The sequence below is a fragment of the Dama dama genome, chromosome 4 (assembly GCF_033118175.1).
Source record: "Dama dama isolate Ldn47 chromosome 4, ASM3311817v1, whole genome shotgun sequence".
NCBI lineage: Eukaryota > Metazoa > Chordata > Mammalia > Artiodactyla > Cervidae > Dama > Dama dama.
Window position 1 is genome coordinate 62,347,290 of NC_083684.1, and position 19,859 is coordinate 62,367,148.

A 19,859-nucleotide genomic window follows, 5' to 3' on the forward strand; every position below is an offset into this window, starting at 1 on the left:
TGCCGCGTCCTGGGTCAGCTCTGGGTCCTGTGCCTCCACAGAAGAGCGTGCCCGGGCGCTGTGCGCAGCCTAGAGGCTGAAGATGGGCTGGGAAATTCACGTTAAGGAGCCAGCCCCGGAAAGGGGTGAGGGGAAAGAGACCAGCGTGGGAGGCTGATGGAGAGACAGAGCTAGACAAAAGCCAGAGATGGGGGTCCAGAGGTGCGGGGGAGAGAGGCGGGGGCTTGAAACAGCAAGGCAGGGAGGAAAAGGTCCTGCGAGGTCGTGCCATGGAGAGGACCAGGGCCAGCCTAGGAGGGAAACATGCAGTCAGAGGGTCAGACACGCCCCAGGAGGGGGAGAGGCAGAGTATGCAACCAGGAGGATACGCTAAAAAATAACCAGAGGGAGAAACTGAGTCCAGAGAGAGGCTGAAACTAGAACCCGGACCACCCAGACCAAGATGTGGGGGACAGGGAGCAGGGGACCCCTGGGAAGCGGGGAGCAGTGACCAGGTAACAGAGACAGTAGCCAAGAAAACCAAGGCCACACAGAGGAGAGGACAGACAGACGAACAGCAGAGCCCTAGGAAGAGTCAGAGCTCAAGAGGATCTTGACCTTCAGTGGATCTACCAGGAGTCTGCAGCCCCCGTGTTGGCGCGGTGGATCCTCCCTAGCCCCCTTTAGGTTTAACCCAGAGGTGTATCTCAGGGACCTCTGTCCACTGTGGCGCAGGCCCCCGTTAAAAGAAGCCTCAGGGTCTGCACTGGGCTTCCACACTGCCTGCTTGTCCCCCTGGTTTAGATGCAGCGAGAGTCCAGGTGGGAAAGGGGAGAGAAGCCAGAACAGATGGGAGATGGAGACAGATGAGAACAAGATCACCCACGGAGAGAGGCAGAGAGACACAGGGAGGCCACAGAGACACAGGAAGGACACGGAGGAGCCCCTGTGTCTCAGGGACTGAGAAAGATCAGGATGGCTGGTGGGAGGAGGGGGGCAGAGATGGTGACAGAGACAGCCTGCGACATGAGAGGGAGGGCTTGGGGGAGGCCCAGGGACAGACCCCAGCAGGGTGAAGGAAAGAGAAGAAAAGGGGAAATGGCCACTAGCCTCCAGGACCCAGAAGAAAAGGAGGCCCCATGAAGACCTCAGGCATTTTATTTCTAGAAGGGGGTGGGCAGGCAGCTGGTTTTATTACTGGCTAGTGCCTGGGCCGTGAGGGAGGGGTTGTCTTTGGAGCCAGGATCTTGTCCCTCTTGTAACAGAGGTTCATGTAAAGAGGGGCTGGCAACCTGGCACTTGGTGGGTACTCCACGCATTTGTTGAATAAATGAAAACAGGATCGGCCCTAATCTGTTACTAGAGACTCCATATTGAGCCTGGGATGTTGTTGTGGGGTCATCTCTGGGGGTGCAGGCTGGGGTCACAGTGGGGGCTCCAGTTATGTTATGGTGGCTGGGGGTGCTCACCATCTCTTGAGAGCCTCTGCTAGAAGCTGATCTCATTCAATCCTCCTAAAAGCCAGCGAGATTGACTTTAGCCATATTTTACAGAACAGGAAAGTGAGGCAGAGAGAAATTATAAAGCATGGGCCAACTGACATAGTAAGTTAGAGGAAGTCAGGCTTTGAAGGCAGGTTTGCCTGGCTCTACTGCCCATGTGCTTTTTTTTTTTTTTAATTGAAGTATGGTTGATTTACAATGTTGGGTTAGTTTGATGATTCAGTGTATATACACATATACACACACATACGCATATATGTGTATGTGTCTGTTCTTTTACAGGTTCTTTTCCACTATAGGTTATTATTATTGGCCGCATGCCATGCAGGATCTTAATCTCCCTGACCAGGGATCTAACCTGCGCTTCCTGCAGTGGAAGTCTTAACAACCAGATCGTCAGGAAAGTCCCAGGCTGAGAGATTTCAGATTCTTTGAGAAACCAAGGACAGGTGTGAAGCAAGGGCCTGCTGCATGCAGGGCCCTGTGCCCAGCCTTGAGAAGTGGCCAAGGACCCTCTGCCTCTAAATCTGAAAGAAATTCTGGGAGTCTGGATACAAAATCTGCCAGCTGCATTCGGCTCTTGTAAAAGTACTAACCCTTTCAGAGTAGATGTTAGAACCCTTGGGAGGGCTGTGGATGGATTTTGGGGGTAGGGAGGGGCTGTGCACTTGGGTAGGGAGAAAACTCCCTACATCTTGATTTTCATTAGCCTTCAACTAAAACACAACATTTCCTTAATTAAGGATGTCGCCCACAGACCATGCCAGTCTTAACAAAATGTGTGACTGTATCAGAAATCATAGGTATTTCTGCATTCTTCATGACAGAGCGGCACATTTCGCTAAACAGTGTTTATGCTTCTTAGAAACTTTGAAATTAGAGTAGTCAAGATCCACCACTGGAACTTGCTGGCTACTGTGTTGAAGAAAAGGTACCAACATTACTGTATCACAAATTATGCTTTTAAAAGTGTTTTGAGGGACTTCTCTGGTGGTCCAGTGGCTGAGACTCTGAGCTCCCAATGCAGGGGGCTGGGGTTTGACCGCTGGTCAGGGAACTAAGTCCCACATGCAGCAACTAAGACCTGGCGCAATCAAATAAATAAATAAAAATAAATATTAATAAAATAAAAAAAATGCTTTGATAACTGTTTTTCTGTGTACCTGGCTTCTTTTGTTATTTTATGTATTATATTTTGCTTTAATTTTATTTTTGGTTCAAGGGCCTTGTAACCTCACTTCATCTGCTCACGAGAGTTGAATTCTTTTTGCTGAGGCTTACACTGCCCTGAGGGGCTACACCCTTCCATTGTCACTCCCCATGGTTATGTACTGTTCTTGACCCTTGTGAAGTGAAAGTCACTTAGTTGTGTCTGACTCTTTGCAACCCCATGGACTATACGTCCATGGAATCCTCCAGACCAGAATACTGGAGTGGGTAGCCTTTCCCTTCTCCAGGGGTTCTTCCCAACCCAGGGATCGAACCCAGGTCTCCCTCTTTGCAGGCAGATTCTTTACCAGCTGAGCCACAAGGGAGGCCCAAGGATACTGGAGTGGGTAGCCTATCCCTTCTCCAGTGGGTATTCCTGACCCAGGAATCAAATTGGGGTCTCCTGCATTGCAGGCAGATTCTTTACCAACTGAGCTATCAAGGGTTCTTCACCCTTATGGATTATGTATTTTATTTTATGCATTATTTGGAGCATTAATTCGGAGCATTATTTGGAGGGCTAGGCCAGCCTAAAAGGGTCCACAATCCCTCCAAAGTCAAAGCACTAGAGTCAGTGGCCCCTTGACCACCAGGTGTGGGTGTGGCCTGTTGAAAGAAGGAGTCAGAGGGTGCGGTCAGAGGGCAGGGGGGACCTGGGTGGAAAACTGGAGGGTGGTGGTGCGGATGTGTCCCCGTGAAGGGGCACAATCCAGTGAAGGACCAGCAGGCCCACACCAGAAATGACAGGGCCATGGCTGGACTGTGGATCCCAGTTGCCGAACTGCCTGGGGTTGAAATCCTGGCTCCCTCTTTGAAACTCAGTTTCCCTTTTGTATCACAACCGAGTGCACCTCCCAGGATGATTCCAAGGAATGAATGAGATAATCCACGTTAAAAACAGAGTGTCAGAAATGTGATCAACACCCACTGCAGGTGAGCGGGCAGAGCGGAGACAGAGATGATAATTAATATTTTAATAACTACCACTTGTTGAGCACCTATTATTATGCGCTGTGCCTGTGCTAGGGAGTGCCATCCCTGACCTCCATTTACCTTCCCCGAGATCCTTAAAGTGGGTCGGAGATGGACAGAAAGAGGTGGGTGAGAGAGGGAGCAATGAGGTGTGGGGATGGAGAGTGGAGGGAGGGGACAGAGATGGGATTTGGGGGGAAAAAGGAGGAAGAGGATAGGTAGAGAGGAAAGGGCCCCCCCCCCCCAGAGTGGGGAGCAAGGAGAGACCCCAGAAAATCCGGTGCCCCTTAGGAAGAGCATTCAACACAGTGGAGTCACAAAGGATTTGTAGGGGGAGGGATAAAGGCTCCAAGTTGCTCTGTCTACCCCTCAAGCTTCCCTCCCCCAAGTCCCCCAAGTCCCCCAATCCCGCAGGCCAGGCTGCCTACCTCAGTGGTAAAGAAGCCTTTGGGTCGGTGTTTGCCCAGGGAAGCCAGGCCACCAGGCCCAGGACTCTCGCTTGCACTGATGGTCTGCTGAGCTGCCGCCAAGATTTCATCCAGTTTGTCTAGGGGGAGGCGGAAGAGGGGCAGAGAGACAGCGAAATGAAGTTGGCTTGGGCCTGGCGGGCATAGAGACGGAGCTGCTGGGCGCCCCATTCAGTGACTTGTATGAACCAAGGACAGGCATCTCTGTCTCCCTCCCGGCGGGCCTCTTTGGAGACACAAGGTCCAGCCGGCAGGGCAGGTGGGATGCAGCGACGGAAAGGGCTGAGGGCGGGGAACAGGACAGCCATCCTTCGAGGGAGGGAGGGTGGAGCGGAGGCAGAAGGGGCTGCAAAGAGGCTCATGACAGAGGTGGGTGCTTAAACTTATCGGCTGGTGCACAGTCGGGGTGTGTGGATGATCAGCGTGGAAGTGGCTGAAGGTGGCGCGGGGTAGAGGGGAGAGGGACGGGGTGGGGGTGGATGCAGCACCCCAGGGGGCGTGGGTCGCGGGAGCTGCGGCCGCCCCCCGGGGAGCAGGGCTGGGCCATCTTACTGAGAGCCATCTGATACACGGTCCGCTTTTTCTCCATGCTGGGCACCGGCGGCGGCGGCTGCTCGTACTCTGTGGGCAAAGGAGGCGGATGAGGCCCGGGGGGCCCCCGGGGGCGGGGCGGAGCGGGCTCGGCCGGCGGCGGGCGTGGCCGGCGGGCGTGGCCGGCGGGCGTGCGCAAGCGCGAGTGGGGCGGTGAGGGGCCGGGGTCGGGGAGGGGCGAGTCCGCCGGCGGGAACGGGACGGGGGCCCTCCCGCCAGTCCTGTGCCCACTCACCACTCTTCTTCTTCCAGGGGGAGACTAGCCCGGGGGGGAGGCAGTAGAGGAGCCAAGAGTTAGGACTTCGTGGGGAGGCGAGGGGCCCCCTTTTTGGAACGCCCGCCTCCCTCAGGGCCCCGGGGTTGGGGGGGAACCGGACCCCCCGGGTCCACTCGGCCTTGCCTGGAGGGAGGGGGCTCGCCTTCCCTTCTGTTAGTGGGAGTGCGGGGAGCTGGTAGCGGGAGAAATAGAGGATGCGGGTGGGGCTGCGGGGGGACAGACGGAGAGGGGCTAGAAAGGAAACCGGGACCCGCAGAGAGGAACGGTACAGACCCAGAGAGAGACACCCCGACAGAGAAACAGATATAAACAGGGAAAGCCGACTCTCAGACGCCCTTTCCCAGCGACACACACGCAGGTCAGTGGGAGCCTGACCCGTGGCCTGGGGGACGCGATGAGGACAGGAGCCCCTGGTCACTACCAGCACTAGCAAACCCGAGGGGTGGTCCAGCCGCCCGCGGCCCCCTCTCCCTCCGCAGCACCTGGTCCCCGGCAGCCCCGCAAGCTCACCCATCTCCTCCAGCTCCGAGGTCATAGACTTGGAACGCAAGGAGATGGTTGGGGGCGGGAGCCGCTTAGCTTGCTGGGGCGCTGGAAAAAAATGACGGTGAGGTCAGACGTCAGCACCATGGACAGAAACCCTCCACGACCACCCCTACCCCCACCACTGCGGCGCTCCCAGTGCTCAGAGAAGAGATGCTGGTGATGGCCTTTAGTCGCTCAGTCGTGTCCCACTCTTTGGCGACCCCATGGACTGTAGCCCACCAGGCTCCTCTGTCCATGGGATTCTCCAGGCAAGAATTCTGGAGTGAGTTGCCATTTCCTTCTCTAGGGGATCTTCCAGCAAGCTGAGCTTTTGCTCAGTTCCTCTCCTGAGGGTCATGATCAAGCAGCCTTGGGGAGGGGAAGGCTGCTGCTACTGGTGGGACCATTGGGTCATTAGGGCTCCAGAAGGTCTTAGTCCAGTAGCAGTGGCGGGCGGGGGGAGTGTCCAAGCCTGACCACACAAGTCGGAGGAAGGAGCACCTTTCTTATGAACAGCTTCATCCATGTCCGGGTGCCTGGTGACCATCACCACCTTGACCATCAGCGTGTTGCCCCCTTGGCGGATCATGTTCACCACCTGCCGGTGGCCGACCTTCACCACGTTCTGCCCATTCACCTGTGGCACAGACACCCCCAACCACACCCGACAGGTGAGGGGTGGGATGCTTTCTGCTTCCGGGTCCCCATCGAAGTGGCCTCCTTCTGCCTGGCCCTGTCTGTGGCGCTGCTGGTCACTCTTCTCCTCTCCCCCGGCCCCTTGCAAGCCCCCACCTCTCCACTCCTGTAACTCTTCGGGCCTCAGGGTTGGGGAAGGGGCTGGGCCCACCCTATTTGCCTCTCTCCCCCCTTGTCCTCCAGCTGTGTGTGTGCACACGGGCGTGCCTGCCTGCACACGCACACATGCGTGCACACCTAAGCCCTAGGGGACAGCTCTGTTATCTTGAGATGCTTCAGAGAGGCTTTCAGATGGAATCACTGAAGAGGCTGGCTAGCTGCTGGGGGGTGGGGGGAAGGGCAGGGGGCTGGAAAGCTTGGTGCCAACGGAGAATCTGGATCTGGGCAGCAGCATCTTGACATGGATCATGAGGGGTCTGGGGATTTGTTGCTAGGGTCCCAGGGGAAAGCGCGGTGTCTGTGGCAGATGGGCCAGGCGCTGGGTCTTTGGAGAAGCCCCTGGGAGGCTGGGGGCCAGGACTCACCTCGATGAGGAAGTCTCCCATTCGCAGTCCAGCCCGCCATGCCACGCCGCCCTCGTCCACCGACTCCAGATACTGCAGTGCCGGGAAGGCTGGGGTGGGGGTGAACTCCTCGATGGGGGTCTGCGCTGCAGATGGGGAGGAGCCGGCGGGGTCGGAGGGGAGGGGGTGGAGAGGCCGAGCAGGGGATGGGGCTCAGACCCAAGTCACAGAGGCCTCACCGTAACTGAGGGACCAGCACCCCGGGGTGGGGTGGTGGGCAGGTCGGGGGAGGGGTCCCAGGAAGGGGGGTGTCCCTTCCCCTGTCCGTCCCCCTGGGTCAGAGAGCCCTTCTCCCGTCCCCACCCCGGCCAGCACTCACCCTTGGCCCCCCGGAGCACGAACCCAAACCCCTCACTGTCCTTCTTCTGCAGCAGAACTGTCTTCTCTTTGATGATGTAATCGCTGGCGGGGAGGGTGGGGGAGGGGCGGGGGTGGGGTGGGTGGAAAAAGGATCATGAGACACGGAGCCACCTCGTGCCCCGCCAGCCACCTGGCGACCTGAACCTAAGCTCCGGAACCCTTCACTGCACCCCCCCACCCAGGAGCCTCCTCACCCACTCCACGTGTGTCTGCTTGCAGCAGCCCTGACAGGCCTCTCCCCCTCGGAGCCTGGAGCGCGCGGTCTCCCACTCACTCTTTCCTCATTCATCCATCGGCGCATCCATCCACCCATCCATTCAGCAAGCACGGCGGGAGGAACGCAGAGGTGAACCGCCAGATCGCCAGACAGCCTGGCTGGAGGCCCTGCTGGCCACTTCCTGTCTGTGACCTTGAGCCCTGACTTTAACCTCTGGGGCCTCGGTTGCCTTGTCTATTGCAGCGGACGATGACAGACCCCACCTGGTGGGGTGACCGTGCGAGTTCCCTCGTCTATAGTGTATATAGTATTCAGCAGAGCGCTGGGTACAGAGCGTGTGCAATATGATGTGTTCTCTGTCTTCGGCCAAGTCTTTTAGTCCAGAGGACAGCTGTACTTGGATGATACCTCTCCCAACTCCCAGACTATATATACACACACACACATATATACATGCTACAGTAACATCTCCCCAGGTCCCTGAGCAAATTGTTAACACTGCTTATTCAGCAACTGTCCAATATGGTGGCCACTAGCTGCCTGTGTCTATTTATATGCAAATTAATTAAAAATTAAATGGAAAAATTCAGTTCCTCAGCCTCACTAGCCACGTTTCCAAGGGCCCGGCAGCCACATACAGCTAGCGGCTACCACGCAGGATGGCCCAGATATGGAATGTCTCCGTTGCCACAGAAAATTCTAGCGTGCAGTGATGACATCTACTTCCTGGCATACTCAAATGGATCTCCTTCATGCGGTCAGAGGATTCTAGCAAAATGAAAACTGCATGTGAATACGTGGAGAGTTCCCTGTAAGGCCGGATGCTCACATAGCCAGAAAACTTCAGTTAAATGCAGACCTATTTCGTGTCTCTCAACACCGGCCCCGGGCTCACTCAGGTAACAGCTGCAAACCCTAGATGTCACCACGGTGTACATCAGGGCTGCACATCCATTCCATTCCAGGAGCCCCAGTATTTGCAGGCACCCCAGAATACCCAGGCACCCCAGCTCTAGGCTTTTCAGAATACCCACTATCCCCCACCCCTGCCCGAGGCACCATGCCTTGCCACGTCCAGACACCCTGCAGTCACGTCTGAAACATGGCCCAGAGCACAAGCAGCCCCCTCAGAATACCCCAATAATATCCACAGGCCCCAACACACTCCAATAATAGACAAGCATGCTCCCTGCGCGTTCCAATTACCTACCCCCACAGATTTGGCAAAACAGGCCTCCACCAATACTCCAGTATATTTCGGCAACCCCCCCCCCAACACATCCCAGTATGCTCCAATAATAACTCCCCCACACTCTGATCTCAGTCTATTCCCATAACACGCCCCCTGAACACAAACCAGCACACGCCAGTAATACTTAATGTGCTCCTACTGTATTTCGGCACCAACCCCCTCCACACACGCAAGCCCCGCTGGGTAGTCCCGTGACCCCCGACACATCCACGGTCGAATCCATACATTTGTACTGTAGGGACAGTGTTCTGCACATGCACCCTGGCCCCTAGCTCTGCTCCCACACATTATTAGAACCCCTTGGGCCCAACAGCAGGCATGCACATGTAGACACAGCCCACAACTGCCCTGGCTCAGAGCTGATGATGCTTCAGTAAACATGTCTATGCCATATCCACTACATCTTCTAGACCTTATATTCAACCCAGGGATCGATCACCTTGTATCTGGGTGGAGAGGATGTTGGAAGAGAAGGAGGGAAGGGGTTGAAAGCGATGAAGAAGGGGAGGAAAGAGGTCAAGAAGGCTCCTTGAGTGGGTGAACGATGGGGCCAGTAGAAATGAGTTGAGAGGTTAGAGCTGCCTGCTTCTGACCATGAACTTCGTAGCATCCTCCTCCCCAGCTCTGTGCCCACTGTGTAGCCTGACAACCTCCTCTGAGCCCTCAGGCCCTCGCTGCCCCCATAGCCTTTCCAGATCTCCAGGGCCCCCCAGTGGCCAGTAATGCTCTTCAGATCCCCTTTATTCCTCATTTACAGCAGTTTCACTTTCATTCATCCATCCCACAAACCCTACCTTTCCCCCATCCCCCTCAATCTCTCTTTCACCCCCACACTCTCCTCACAGTTCATACATAAGCCTCCCCCAAACATCTAGCCCCTAATACAATTCAAAGAGACTCCTTTATCCATTAGATGGGAAGAAAAAGCCTGTGCTATGTCAACCAGCATCTGAAGCCCCTCACAGGTAAATGACTCAATCCATCATCTCCCACGGCCGGCCTCTACGTAGGCGTGAGTACCATTTCCACTTTACGAATGAGGAAACAGAGGCACAGAAAGGTCAAGGAACTTGCCTGAGCTCACACAGTGAACAACATTCTTCAACAATTCCCAAGAAAGTACCCGGGTAGTTGCAATAGTAACACCCTCCACTCCACTGAAACCAAACACCCCAGTACATATACATTTGCCCCCAATTCACCACGAACGTGCCCCTCCAGTGCCTGAAATTTATCTCAGGCTCTGCCCATAGCACAACAAGTAACATTTATTGAACAGCTGCTGAATGCCAGACGGCATTCCAAGTACTTTACGTTTATGTATTCATTCAGTCCTCACGACACCCCCTGGAAGGGGTTGGCTGTTATCATCCCAATTTTATAGATGAAGAAACTGAGGCACAGAGAAATGAGTTTGCTCAAGATCACACCTGCCAGAAAAAAATGTCACAGCCAAGATCTGAATTCCACATAGGCAACCCATGCATGCATGCATGCTAAGTCGCTTCAGTTGTGTCCGACTCTGTGCGACCCCATGGATAGCAGCCCACCAGGCTCCTCTGTCCACGGGATTCTCCAGGCAAGAACACTGGAGTAGTAGGCAACCCATATACCCCACTAATATCCAAATACCAGCAGATTACCCCATCCCTCCCTCTCGAGTCTCCCCATCCTGGACATACACCTCTCTTTCCCACGACTTTCTCACCAGCCCCCAGCACTGTGTGCTGTATCTCTCATCCTCCTTGAACTGCCCAATTGCCCTCTTGTGTCCACAACTCCCTATAACTGGGTATTCCTTCTCCCCTACTCCTGTGTATACCTTCTTGCTCTGCACCTGGATCCCCCCTCAAGTTGTCTGAAAGCTCCCCAGGACCCTAACCCACTCCCCACCAGCTCTCACCTCTGCAAGCCCGCATTACACCCCACGGGGCCGTCCTCCCACTTCCCATTTTGCTCTTGCACACCCCACATCCCCTTTCCCAAAGTTGTCTCCCACAGATTTCTGTGACCTCCTCACCCCCTCTCAGGCCAGCTCTCCCTCTCCTTTGCCCTCATCCCTCCCACAGCCTCTCGAGCCTCAGTATAGAACCCCACAGTATCCCCTACAGCATCCTAGGTTTCTTTCCTACTCCAGTTCCCCCCCTCCCTCCATTCTCATCCGTGGAAGCCTCCTCCTACTTTCGCATCCTCAATTCACTTCACCCTTCCTTCTGTCTCCTTTCCCTGGCAGCTGCATTTCATTTACATTCCCTGCATCTCCTCTCTGTGCTCTCCCTGAACTGCCTGAATCCCCGCCCCCCAATCCTCTTCACACTTCCTGCATCCCCTCCTTACCCCATTCCTCCATTCGCCCCGCGCACAAGCTCTGCTCCGGTGTTCCCCATTCCTCCCCCGACTTCAGTATCCCCCACTCCCCCCCTGTTCCCTTTCCATCCTGCCAGCCTCCTACCCAGACCCTCTAACCCCGCCCCCTGCCCTACTGTTGGCGACCCACGCAGCACCCCATTCATGCTCCCATAGGGCTGACTACCTGCCCTGCAGGAGCACACACAATGTTCCGCCCCAGGCCATCCCTCGGCGACCCTGAGCGGCCTCCGGAGCCCAGCGGCCAGCTCTCGTTCACCAGATCCCACACACAGGGACTGCAGCAGCCTCCACTCCCCCCACCCCCACCCCGAAGGTCCCTCTCGCACACCCAGGATCCCACAGCCCAGAGCCTGCTGCTGTAGGTAGCGCCCCCCACCCCACCCCCGGCACTCAGCCCCTCCCCGTGTCCCAGCGCCAGAGCCTCTCCATGGCCTGCCCAGAGGGCGCCCCCCGCCCCCCGCAGGGAAGCCAGCCCCCTCCCATGCTGAGGAGTGACACACAGAAGCAGATGCAGTTCCCCGTGCAGAAGCTCGACACGTGCCCCACACAGGCACGGACCCCTGGGGCAGGGAGAGGGGTGCGTGGGGACGGGGACCGGGGAAGGGTGGTTGTGGGGGAGGGGGCAGGCCTGCTCAAGGAGGGTGGGTGTTGGGAAACACAGCCGCAGTCCCTGGGACAGACCCCCCCCCCCCCCCACACACACGCAAACACACTAGTCCCCAGACAGCCTCGCTATCGCTCCAAGTCACACACAGAGATAGACGCCGGCAAACACGGACGTACAGATGGACACAGTTGGGGGGTGGGCTGGGAGCCCACCATCTCTCTCTCGCTCTCTCACACACACAGACACACACACACACAAACAGGGCTGCAGGCAGTCACACACACGCACGCACACCGCCACAGCCATAGGGACACACGCACCGTCGCACAGTGACACGCAGCGGAAAAAGAGGAGGGGAGGGGAGACGGGGGCGGGATGCGTATGTGATGGGGGGAGATGACTGTGAATGGGAGAGAGGGGTATGAATGGGGGGACTTGCCAACTCCGTGAAGGGGTGCGGGGACACAGGGATCAGAGGAACGCGGGCCTGGGGTGTAGATGCCTGAGGGGAGGGCTCTAGAGTGGGGGCGCTAAGGGTGGCAGGAAGGACAAGTGGGGCCCGAATCCCGGAGTGGAGTCCGTCTGGAGGGCCTCCTTAGGAGGGACGTCCTGGAGAAGGAGCTGAAGGGGGCCTAGAAGGGCCTAGGAGGGGCCGGAGGAGTGTGTGTGTGTGCGTGTGTGTGTGTGGGGGGGGTGTCGGGGAGACAGGCCTGGGTGGGGGGGAATGAGAAAACGAAGGGGAGAGAAGAGGGGTCCGGAAAGGGCTTAGTGCCGAGAGAAGATTAGGGGAGAAGGGCGGAGGGGGCGAGCGGCTTGGGGGCGGGGAGGGAGCCCCAGGAATCGGGGAATCAGCGGCTGGGGGAGGGTCGTCGCCGCGGGCCGGGGCCTCCGGGTCGGGCCGCGGGGGGAAAGGGGCGGCGCGCTCCGTTACCTGTAGATATACCAGACGCTGCGCCGCCGGGGCCCCAGGGCCGGCCAGCTGGAGGAGAGGGCGGGGGGCGGCTGCGGCAGGGAGCCCCCCCCGGGGCCGCCCCCGAGACCCCCGCCGCCGCCGCCGCCGACCGCTGACAGAGCCATCGCCGCCGCGGCCCCGGCCCCGGCCCCGGTCCCGGTGCCGGCCGCCCCCGCCGCCGCCGCCGCCGCCGCGTCCCCGTCCCCGCTCGGCCGAACCCCCGTGTCCGGGCCCCCAGGCCCCGCCTCATGCTGACCCGCGCCGGGAGGGGGAGGGGGAGGGGGCGCGCGCCCTCCCGCGGGAGGGAGGGCAGGGCCGGGGGCTCACATGCCGGGGGGCCGCGGGGGCGCGGGCCGCGGGGTCGGGCCGCGGCGGGAGCGCGAGGACCGCGGACGGCGCCGGCTTCAGCACCGCGGACAGCTCCGGAGGCGGGCGGCGGGCGCGAGGCTTAACCCCTTGGCGTCCTGCGCCGGGCGGGGGAGGGGGCCGGGCCGGGGGGAGGGGGCCGGCAGGGGAGCGCGGGGGCCCCCTTGGCGGGAGACGGGGGAGGGGCGAGCGCGGGGGGAGGAGAAGGGGGAGGCACTTCCGGTCTGGGCCCCCCCTTCGCCCCCCTCCCCCCTCCCGAGCCCTCCCGCGCAGGTGCAGAGCGAGGGAGCGCGGGGAGAGGGACGCACAACATCACACGAGACGCCTCGCAACCGCGTGCGAGGGACGCGCGGACACCGAGCCCCACTTCCCGAGCCGGGGGGGACGGCGCGGCGAGAGAGACCCCGGGAGGGGACGCACAACCCTCCCCCCCCGCCCCCCACGGCAGACAGACGCACGATGCACTCCGACAGTCTGGAAGGGGCCGGAAAGGGAGAGCCAGGACATTTGGACTGGGAGCCAGAACAGGGAGAGACACCTCTCCCCGCAAAGAAGTCCAGGCGGAGGGACATCCACGCACCACGGCTCTCGGCCAGAGAGCCACAGACCCCCGGGGAGAGGACAGAGGGCAGCAGAGGCCAAGAGGGGTGACACGCGGCGGGACGGCACAGCTCCGGCAGGGAGGCAGGGTCACAACACGGGCCAGGCCACCCCAGACAGGGCCGGGGAGAGCGGAGGGTGGGGGGGGTGGGGAGGAGAAGCTCAGACAAGCCGCGCGCAGGGCCGCACATGCCAGCGGGCAGGAGGGGAGGAAGAGGGGGGCCACGCACTTGACAAGCAGAGGAAAGAGGAGGAAGCTGAGCGACTACCCTCATCCAGCTGGTAGAGCAAACGACCCCCAAACCAAAGCCAAGGGGAGACCCAGAGAGACACTGACAAGAGACGAGAAGCAGGGGCTGATGGGGAGACTCCGGGTGGTGGGGGGGGACCTCGATACTCACCCAGTGCCCAGAGCCGGAGACGTGCCAGGCGAACACGCACAATGGTCAAGCGCCTCGGACACTTGGGGCGCAGGGTGGCACCCCAGTCCCACCCTCTCTTCCCATATTGTCACTTCTCTCCTCCCCCCCACCCCCACCCCCGGCCCTCCCCCGCCCCGATCCATCCCCACTGGCCAGAACACAGACACGTAGGTTTGGACACATTTAATGGAAGGATGCTACGAACAAGGAGACCCTTCCCTGGATCAGGGGGAGCGGTGTGGGGGGGGATGTCATCTTTCAGATGCCCAGTTATGACCATCCCTCCCCCACAGCCTGGCCCTTCTGGAAGCTCAAGCCCTGGAGTCCTCCCCTCTTCCTCCCTCCCCTCCCCCAACACCCCAGGTCCTGAATTCCAGATCAATCGGACAGACACAAATGCATGCACACAACTTTATGCGTTAATGCGCACACACAGCGACGTGCATGAAGAGGGACAGGCATGTGCAGAGACCCACCGCCGGTCCCCAGGTGGTAAGCAGACACACTGGACATCTCTGGAAAACACTGGCCCTCATTCTCAGACACACGGATTCGAGGAAAGAGAGGTGCAGAGAGAGACAGCCACACACTGAGCCACAATCGTGCACCAGAAATGACAGCCACAAATGCACCCATCTGTACCGAGCGGGACACACCCTCTCGCTGTCACGGGCATGTGCACAGGGCTAGAACTCCAAGGGCCTCCGGCCACACATGCACACAGACACGTGTCATGCACACCTACAGAGGCACACAGGCAAGAACACGCCTGGGGAATCTGTACAGGGATGCTCGCTGACTGTGTGAGACGGTCACGCACAGGGGGACGGTAGCTCTGGGGGTACACACGCACATCCACACGCCCCCCAGGCACCCCTTCCTTCCCATTCCTGACCCCGTTCCCTCCCTTCCCCTCCCCTCTCACCTCCCTGGGCCAATCCCATCCATCAAGCTTCAGAAGCAAGTCAGCCAGCAGCCAGGGAGGGGAAACGTGTCAGTGTGCCTTCTCCCCGCCCCCACCCCACTTGGCCGCCCCCCACCTCCCCCCACACGGCCAGCATGGGATGCACACACTTCCGCCGCACAGGACTGCACAGAGATGCGGCACATGAAGGAGACGGGAGCCTCTGCCACCATACAGGGGAGCTCCCCAGCCCCCCAGGCATCCCCACCTTGCCCCAGTCCACCTCATTGGCCTCTGGCTACCCCAGAGCTGGGCAGTCTCAGTGGCTGCCAAGGATGATTTGGGGTTGAGCTGTGTGGTCTGAAGCTAACCCTGCCTCCCTCCACCCTGATCAAACATTAGAGGGGTCAGATGAGAGAGGGGGCTTTGAGGTGGTGGACTTACTTAAAAGGTGGAGTGGGAGGGATGTGGGGTGGGGGGGGGGTTGCCCGAGGGTGTAGGACATTTACCTTGGGGCATCAAAGCTGTCGTAGGAGCCCACGGTATAATGCCGGAAGAGTCTCTTTGCCTTGTCACTTCGGCTTTCTGCAGGGGGACAAAGGATGACCTTGGATCTTCTATTCTGGAAATCATGGGTTCATCCCCTGGGGTCCTGGCCCAAGCCTTCCCTTCGACCTCTCACCCCCACCAGGAGGGGGAAAGGAAGGGACATGAAAATCTAGAGTAAGTCGGGGACACCTGGGGGTTCCTCATTACCTTGCTTTGCTTCCTGGGAGCGGTTGGCCACCTCTTCCAGGCAGTCAGAGGGGAACCAGCCAATGCGACCTTTGACCTGGCCTTCCCAGAAGCCTCCTTCCCCGATGCTAAGCACTGGATGTGGAGTGGGGACACAGAATAGAAACATTTCTGCATTTCCCTGCTGCCCACACCTCCCCTACCCGGCCTGCTCCCAACACTTGATGCACAGCTTTTCCACAATTTTCAGCACCTTGCCCAGAACCCGGCCCGAGGGCACCCCCAGGAAGGGGCACGGGGGGAGTGTGTGTGTGCTCAGTCATGTCTGAATCTTTGCGGTCCCATGAACGGTAGCCCGCCAGGCTCCTCTGCCCTTGAGATTTCCCAGGCAAGAATACTGGAGTGGGTTGCCACTTCCTCCTCCAGGGGCTCTTCTGGACCCAGGGATTGAATCTGCATTGTTTTCTGCATTGCAGGCAGATTCTTTACAGTTTAGCCATCAGGGAAGCCCCACAAGGGGGAATGGGGAGATAGTCACTCCTGCATAGTAGCTTCCTGAACACAACGGGGACACCAAGAGGCACTAGGGAAAGGAGCTGTGTCCCATGATGTGGTCCTTGCAAGTTAGGGACATGTCCACAACTGGCTCTCATCGCCCTGGGTAACCAATCACAACTCAGTTATTCCGTAATTTCCCTAAACCCCCGCTAGGCTCCTAGGTCACGTGCAATACCTCATCACTACCCCTGCCACCTCCTGCAGTCTCCTTGCCACTAAACCTTTTGTCCTCTGTTCCCAGACCCCTCTTTCCGTCTCTCTTTGCTTCCCCTGGCTCTAGATGGGAGATTAGACTCGTCTCTCCTTCTCTCCACTGCTCGTTACCAGAGGCCCCTGCCCACCACCCCTACCCCTTAGACATGGGGCATATGCTGACCCACAGTGATGGGCAGGAGGGACAGCTGATGTCTACCCAACTCTCACCGGGGCCAGGACCCTAAGAGGGGCACTGTCATACTGTCATGTGCCCCACTTTACTGATGGAGAAACAGAGGCTCGGAGACACTCAGGCGCGTTTGCTCCAGCTTTGGCAGCCTGGATTTGAACACTCCTGTTTTGCTACCTCTCTGTTCTAGTGCTTTGCTGCTGCTGCTCCTGATCATGACGAGAGCGACAGGAATAAGCCCACAGCCGTCCACCTCTCCAGCACCTTTCACAGCTCTCTTCCCACTTGGCCCTTCACATCCTTCACTCACTCTATCCTTACACCTCGGTAGGTAACAATTGATTTCCCATTTTAAAGATGAAGTTGAAGCTAGAATAGAAAAACCTCTTGCCCAGGGGTGGCTTAAGCCATGCGAGGGTTGGGGTTGGGGCCATCTGATGCTTTGCCCTGCACCGATCACCTCCTCTGAGAGGGTCTGGGGAAACCCCAGCCAGGAGGTGCTCAAGGTTATGGAAGAGAGCAGATGTGTGTCAAGAGGTCTGGGCTCTTGGCTGACTCTGCCTTGCCCAGCTGGGTGATCTGGGAATCAATCATTTGTTCACTAAACAAATATGTATTTTGTGCCAGTCATGAGTCAGACGTCAGGCTAGGAACCAAGTAGAGTTGTTGTGTTAGTTGCTCAGTCCTGTCCGACTCTTTGGACCCCGTGGACTGTAGCCCGCCAGGCTCCTCTGTCCATGGGATTCTCCAGGCAGGAACACTGGAGTGGGTTGCCATGCCCTTCTCCAGGGGATCTTCTCAGCCCAGGGATCGAACCTGGTTCTCCTCCGGCACTGCAGGCAGATTCTCTACTGTCTGAGCCACCAGGGGAGTGAGTAGAGCTGTCAGACACAGCCAACGTGGTTCCTGTCCTCACGGAGCTTCCAGACTGGCAGCCGGGGGAGACATAACTCTACAAGTGACCCCATGATTGCAAAACTGAGGTCAGGGCTTGAGAGGGGAAAGGAAAGGAATTTTGGAGAAAGACCAGATAGGAGTATATAAATCCGATGAGGGGATTTCTCTGGTGGTCTTAGAGGTTAAGACTTCGCCTTCCAACGCAGGGGGGTGTGGGTTCGATCCCTGGTCGAGGAGCTAAGATTCCACATAAACCATAAAACAGAAGCAATATTCTAACAAATGCAGTAAAGACTTTAAAAATGGCCCACATCAAAAAAAACTCTTTATAAACAAATAAATCTGATGGCATAGGGGGATCAGGAAGGCGTTTCAGAGGATGTGACATACAGGCTGAGACCTGAAGGATGCTGAGTGTGGAGGAGGCAAAGAGAGGAGAGAAAGCCTTTCCAGGCAGAAAGAACAGCATGTGCAAAGAGTTTAGGGTGGAAAAGGACTTGGGGAGTTTGAGGAAGGATGAGGAGAATAAGGTCCCTGGATCCCTGCAGGTGAAGGGAAGAGTAGCCTGAAATGAGGTCGTGTGGAGGGCAGGGTGGGCAGAGGAGGGGCCTGCAGGCCAGGCTGAGGCCCTAGGCTTTGATCCTGAGAGCAGAGGGAGTCTGCTGCCTTAATCGGGCAATGAAGAAGACCAGTGACATCATGGATGTGGGTGTGCTCTGAGGCAATCAGGGAACTTTTAAGGAAAGGACAGGATATGAAATCCGGGCAGTGCATCGGATGACTGGGCTTGACATTCAGAAAGACACACAGAAGATGCAGCCCATGGCCCTCTGCCTGTGGGAGGGTCCCTCACCTCTGACCTCAGCTTCCCTTTCTTCTTTTGCACAGACCTGACCCCCACTCCTGAGAGTCCCTTGGACAGCAAGGAGATCCAACCAGTCCATCCTAAAGGAAATCAGTCCTGAGTATTCATTGGAAGGACTGATGCTGAAGCTGAAACTCCAATACTTTGGTCACCTGATGTGAAGAACTAACTCAATGGAAAAGACCCTGATGCTGGGAAAGGTTGAAGGCAGGAGGAGAAGGGGACGACAGAGGATGAGATGGTTGGATGGCATCACTGACTCAATGGACGTGAGTTTGAGTAAACTCCAGGAGTTGGTGATGGACAGGGAGGCCTGGCGTGCTGCAGTCCGTGGGGTTGCAAAGAGTCGGACACGACTGAGCGACGGAACTGACCCCCCACCTGGCCATACACACAGACACACACATACACACACTCCCCTGGCACGCTGCCCCCCTGCCAGAGACACTGTCCCTGCCTGGCCCCCACAGTTAGCTCCTGCATTTGGCCATTCATCCATCCACCTGTCCACTCAGCAGGTATGCACTCAGGCCCTCTGTGTCCCGGGTCATTAACCTGGGCCCTGATGACCCGGCCCCCGGTGACACGTGACCTCATCTTCAGAAACTCAGGCACCAGGGAGACAGACTACAAGACAGATGGAATTCCATAACCCGACTGACACTCTGACCCCGGCACGCTCTTCAAGGCCCACTTAAACCATGTCTCCTGTGGGAAGAGTCCCCCCCCCACCCCCGGACTCAGCTTCCCCCAGGGCCTAGGGTCTTTCCCTTCTAAGTGCCCCTAGTGGGGCCGCGTGTGATGATGACAGCTGGCCTTACTAGGTATGAATCACTGTTCTGGGGGCTTTCCAAGAGCTGACTCCTTTAATCCTCGCAAAGGTCCCATTGTACAGATGAGGACACTGAGCCCCTGAGAAGTCACTTGCCTGAGGCCACCCTCAGGAAGTGCAGGAGCCGGGACTTGAACCCAGACAGCCTGGTTCTCAACCCCTACGCGACTTGGCTCGTCTGCCAGCCTAGAGTCGGGCAAAGAATTGCTCCCCCGCCTCCAGTGAACTACGGCTGGGTACTTCCTGTCTCCAAAGCACCATTCTGTCCAAGAACACACATCCGCAGCCTTGTGAAGTCTGCACGCGGGGGATCCTGGCATGGTTTTCCAGAGGAAGGCAGGGAGGCAGAAGAGAGGCAAACCCCCGTGAGAGCAGCCTCTGTTCAGGAAGCCCTCGGCAGGGACCGGCTTCACCTACTGCCCATCTCATCAGAGCCCAGGGAAGCGGGCACCAACACCCCGGGTCTCAGATGAAGACGCCCGGCAGAGGCAGGTGAAGTCAAGGCAGTGTGTCCCTCACTCTCTGCACAAGAGAGCGAGAAGAACTGTGCGCTCGGACTGGGGACCTCAGGCAAGTCGCTTCACCCGTGTGAGGCTCTGCCCCTTCGACTGTACAATGGGCTCCGAACACCCGCCCTCGAGGGTGACGGTGAGCGAGATGGGACCTCGTGGGGTCGATGTCCCAGAGATGCTCATCTCCTCTCTTTTGCCTGGACCCCACCTCCTGGCAGCGCATCTGAGCTCCACTGTATGCCCC

The 19,859-nt window shown here is 58.0% G+C and overlaps 1 protein-coding gene across 1 annotated transcript in view; it reads right to left on the reverse strand.

The window, feature by feature from the left end:
* SHANK1 (SH3 and multiple ankyrin repeat domains 1) overlaps window positions 1-19,859 on the reverse strand; it is a 48,352-nt gene that overhangs the window by 11,047 nt on the left and 17,446 nt on the right. The window contains exons 13-21 of the mRNA XM_061139882.1: window positions 15,588-15,701; window positions 15,341-15,416; window positions 14,853-14,879; window positions 7,101-7,183; window positions 6,743-6,867; window positions 6,024-6,159; window positions 5,508-5,588; window positions 4,682-4,750; window positions 4,091-4,209 (exon numbers count right to left, since the gene is read on the reverse strand). Of these exons, the coding sequence (XP_060995865.1) occupies window positions 4,091-4,209; window positions 4,682-4,750; window positions 5,508-5,588; window positions 6,024-6,159; window positions 6,743-6,867; window positions 7,101-7,183; window positions 14,853-14,879; window positions 15,341-15,416; window positions 15,588-15,701 (830 nt within the window). The remainder of the gene's footprint in view (window positions 1-4,090; window positions 4,210-4,681; window positions 4,751-5,507; window positions 5,589-6,023; window positions 6,160-6,742; window positions 6,868-7,100; window positions 7,184-14,852; window positions 14,880-15,340; window positions 15,417-15,587; window positions 15,702-19,859) is intronic.